The sequence below is a fragment of the Erythranthe guttata genome, chromosome 11 (genome assembly GCF_056151865.1).
Source record: "Erythranthe guttata isolate IM_541 chromosome 11, IM_541, whole genome shotgun sequence".
Taxonomy (NCBI): Eukaryota; Viridiplantae; Streptophyta; class Magnoliopsida; order Lamiales; family Phrymaceae; genus Erythranthe; species Erythranthe guttata.
The window spans coordinates 11377782-11382659 of record NC_142543.1 but is presented as its reverse complement, the minus strand read 5'-3'; the positions used below and the strand labels follow the sequence as shown (position 1 = coordinate 11382659).

Genomic DNA, 4878 nt, shown 5'->3' with positions numbered 1-4878 from the left:
TTAAACTTAATTATCATACTCAATACAAGTATAAAACCACATTTCCCACCCAACACCAAAGCGAAATTGTCCACCCGTTTTTATCTTCATCTTCACCTCACTCCGACGCCATAAGCAAGAAATGAAAGAAGAAAAAATTTGGTTGATGATATTTTGTAAGTGTTGTTTTTTCCGTTTCTATTATTATAATTTTTATACAATTTTAGTTCAATGATGCTTTATCATTTTTATTTACTTATTTATTTCTATTGCTTTCAAAAGATATTTTAAATTACCATTCTATATTATTTCATTTGTTTTAATATATCCATTCAAATCTTTATACATTTTTTTTAATGAGTTTGAATTATACTTTGGATTTACTTACTAGAAAACCACCAATCAAATGTGGTCAATATTTAACATATAAGTTTGTTTATAAAAGTATAAATTTTAGACTCTATGTTTCATTCATTCAATGACAATCCTATTAATTACGTGTTTCCAATTTTAACTTATTTGTTCCTTTTTTATTTATAGACATACAATTTGTCCTCACATATTTTTATCTCATGCATTTTTCTTTGACATGCTAATAGGTATTCTTGCAATATAATTTCGATTATCTAATGAATTATCCTAATATACAAGTTGCGACATTTGTTTTTTTTTTTTTTTTTTTTTTACTTTTTTCCGCTAAACCATAAACAATAATACAATATTTAAAAAAGTGGGTGAACAATATGTATATATATATATATATATATATATATATATATATATATATATATATATATATATATATATATATATATATATATATATATATATATATATATATATATATATATATATATATATATATATATATATATATATATATATATATATATATATATATATGTTGAGAAGGAACTCTGGAGCATCTTATTATGTTGAGGAATTCAGTCGAATATATTTATGCATTATCCCTTGTTGTTTGCTCTTCCCTACACATACTATTTGAGCTCAGGTACAACTTCTCTCCAGGAAGGAGAGACATTAAGTGATCGTTCACAGACTCGACGCATTCATTAGTTGGTGCAAGAAATGCCCTCCCTTGAAAATAACCTGGATCATACATGTTACTCAACAAATCCGGATAAACGAATTCCAGTAGGTCTCTAAATGGATCTTTTGAATCACCAATCAACATGTCATCGGGAAGAGCATGACTGCAATCTCATGTTCTTAGTCAACTTCATGACACGACAGAGATTCCACAGCGGAGAGGAGTTTATCGTAGCATGTATTATGTCCTGCCTTGATGCTTTGAGCACAACTGGTAAAATCTGCCTAAAATCTCCTCCAAGAACAACAACCTTACCACCAAATGGTCTGTAATATTGACTTCATTGTCTTGTCAGGCTCTTCACAACAATATCTATGCATCATAGGAGCCTCGTCCCATATAATAAGCTTTGCCCTTATGAGCAACTCCGCTTGTGTACTTTGTTGCGATATGCTTCAGGCGAAACTCTCGTGTACATTTTGTTAGAGTAGGTGACCAACAAGCCAACTTGTGGATGTGGTCTTTCGTATTTATTATGGTAATAAACGAACCTTTATTCGTATTAATGATAAAACACCTTGGCATTCTATATCTTTGTCCTTTTGTCACAAGCATAGATATAGTCCTTACAGTTATTACAAGTACTAGTAATTGATCGTTAGGATCGTGAGATATTTACTTAAGTATTATAACTGTTAAACGTGTTCCTAGTCGAGGTTACGCCACCAATGAGGATATCGGCCTTTCCCATTAGAAGACTAGCACTTAGTGTATGTGTACTGCATCTCATCAGTAAACGGTATTGTGATATCGGCATGCATAAGTGGGTGCTCGTAAGTTGACGAGTTCACTGAACTCCCTCACCCTAGAAATCTCTAAGTGGTTCCCAATAATCGAGTAGAGATATCTATGGTATAGTTGTACACCATTAGTCCTTATGACCTAGACATCACCGTGACTTCACTAGAGGACCAGCTGTATCGTGACCTGTCTCTGAGTTCCACCGAGGACCATCCCAAGGGCCAGTGTTCGTGCAGTCCGAAATCTAGTGGGAGGTCTGTGCATTGTAGTCGGGGATTCGATCGCTAGAATAGTCTTGGATGTCCTGTGTGTTCTGATAGTTTGTAATCATTCTAAGTCTCTGGCCAGAGCTGACTAAGTGATGATTAGAGGATTCGATTCTCTAAGTCATGCACGTGACGATTACAATACTTAGAACGATCGCACCGTCATTGAACATATAAAGAGGTCTCGATGAACCAATGCCTCTAGTTCAATCGGGACATATGAATCGAAGGGACCGTACTGTACGTTAACTATATCTGAAGGTTCTTGCAGGCACTTCATTTGTATCTAGGGAATCATGACGCGTAGTTGCTAGACGCCAATCTTGATTCGTTGGGTGATTAAGGTGAAACGAGTTTCATCTTAATCGTAACTCTAAGGGGAAGAGTTTTGACCACAAAGAGTTGTGGGCCCACGGCTAGCTTACACCTGAACCATCGAGGGTCACACTGCTCGTGCACATGAGATCTTTGAATAAACGGTCAAAGGTAAAATATGTTTATCTTTGCATGATTGGAAGTCAATATGATTGGGTCCAACATTCGTAATTTGGAATTATGAATGAGAATAAGAAAAGGAAAAGAATAGGCGAACGTATTAGTGAACCTTCTAAATCGGGAAGTTTCCAAATTTAGAAAGTGCACTGAATTAGGGTTTCCACTTTTGGAAAGTTGGAAATCGAGAGTTGGCACTCGTAATGACGAGGACATTATAATGATTCCAAAAATGTAATCGTTACAGTTTTCCGATCATCGAATTGAGAGAGATGAGCAAGTAAAAGAACTAACGAACTTAAGCTGTTGGGCCCGGTCTAACTTAAGCCCGTTAGGGTTTTATGCAAGACATATAAATACTTGATTTATAGGTCTTGCATACAAACAACTAAGAGAACACACGTTCATAACCCTAGCCACTGTCTCTCTCGATCAGCCACCCTCTCCCACGACCACCACCACCGCGCCGTCGCCGGAAATTCGCCGGAATCGGCCACCCGTTGGCGGATCTCTTTCGGTATTTCTTTCCTTCTTTCTTTTCTTCCGTTATTCTGACTATTACGTGTCTAGTGCCACGTGTTTAGTAGATCGAATTATACGAGGTGAAATCCAAGAGGAGGAAGATCGAGGAATCGAAGATGCGAGAAGGCAATTCCGAAAAACTGCTCTCGGATTTTCTGCGCTGCCCAGCGAGAAAATTCGCCATAAATCAACTGGTCATCCGATGGACGTGAAATTTTGACAGAAGCTTCACGACTCATTAATCTACCATCTTCCAGAAGGAATTGTTTATCCAGTAAATACGCATGGAGATACTGAAGTCGGAGCAAGGCTGTAATTTCAGATCAACAAACAGGTTGGATCAATAGGAGTGGAAGAGCAGCTAGCCATCTTCTGTGCGCGTGAATCACATGCGCCGCCGTAGCTCGGATCATTGCCGTCGCTGCATTGCCGTTGCTGCCCTGGATTGCACGGATTGGTTTCCGTAGCAATCTCGTCTTGCTTAGCGCTCCTACTTCACGCTTCAAGAGGTAAACCTTTCGAATCAATCATTGATGAATTCGATTATGTTTAAATTAAATAAGTATGTTCGTTCTTGTATGAATTTATGTGGCTACGTGAAATTGATTTATATATTACGAGCATGTTATTTGATTTAAACGCGAGCATGCTAATTGATTTAAATTCGGTTAAATAATTTAGCATGTACGTTGTTTTTAATTTCGCTGGAAGCGCAAATGTACGCAATTAATTGATTAATATTATCGGGCATGTGCTTATGTCTTTTAAAGTCGTTAAATCGCATAAAATTTTTGTTTTCCGCTGCGTACACGTGCCCGAAACCCAACACATTTATGGGTAGTCCGAATCGAGAATGAACTGTTATTCCATCGGGGAGAAATAACGATGTTATACCACTCGATGCAACGTTAATTACAATCTCTCCCTTGGAACAAACTGCAGCCGAAAGATTTTTCCATAGAAACGTCTTTCCCGTTCCACCATGGCCATATAGAAAGATCATTCCACCACGGTCATTGGATACAACATCCATGACTACATCATAAACCTTTCTTTGCTCGTCTGTAATGGGAGCAAGACACCGTTGAAGTTCTCTACCCATTTCAAACCGGTCGTAATCCAGTTCATCTAACACCAATATGTTTACTGTGTCCTTCGCAGAGAATTCGATTGGAACTGGCATGGGCGCGTAATTACGCAGGATTTTACCATTGCTTTGCAATATTTTTTCTATTTCGGTGAGAGTATAGTTATTCAAGCTTTCATCCGATATATGTAAATCTGCAACAAAAAATGGATACATTATGTGCATTTAGTCCAAAACATAAAGAGACAATATTAAAAGAATGAGTAATATTTAAAATCTAACTGAATAATGTGCTATACAAATTGCCATACCTGAATTATTAAGAAGACGTTGTTTGTAAGGAATACACTCCGCCGAATCCAACCAACAACTTTGTCAAACATGTTCGGGCCGACTTAAGCTATTGGAAAGCAGCACAATTGCAAATAACCTTCTTATATAATCCCTCGATGCCCAAGTATTCACTTATATTATTGCATCTACGTATTCTTTGTCGTCATCTAACAAACCCAACACATAACATGCATCCGTGAACGTAAGGGTAGACGGTGTCAAAAACTTTCCTGATGTCCTCGTAGCATGTGCATCCCCTCTGAATGTTAAGTAGCAACCTAAGGTAATAGTCTTCCCCCTTTCCAGGGGGGAAATTCGTAGTCCTACCAATAGAAAATATTTTTGTC

General features: G+C 37.2%; 1 protein-coding gene across 1 annotated transcript; it reads right to left on the bottom strand.

Moving 5' to 3' along the window:
- Positions 1 to 937: 937 nt before the first annotated feature.
- LOC148766999 (uncharacterized) lies at positions 938 to 4294 on the bottom strand. Its single transcript, XM_088825900.1, has 2 exons — positions 3921 to 4294; positions 938 to 1193 (listed from the first exon to the last, which is right to left on the bottom strand). Exons 1-2 carry the CDS (start codon positions 4292 to 4294, stop codon positions 938 to 940), a joined length of 630 nt encoding a protein of 209 aa, XP_088682026.1.
- Positions 4295 to 4878: the final 584 nt, after the last annotated feature.

What these genes read in the sequence shown, in the direction of transcription:
- LOC148766999 (XM_088825900.1), bottom strand. Translation starts at nt 4,294, where the DNA reads ATGCCAGTTCCAATCGAATTCTCTGCGAAGGACACAGTAAACATATTG. An exon ending in GTGTTGGGTTTCGGGCACGT is followed by an intron (nt 1,194 to 3,920) that starts GTACGCAGCGGA and finishes ATGAGATTGCAG; the next exon opens with TCATGCTCTTCCCGATGACA.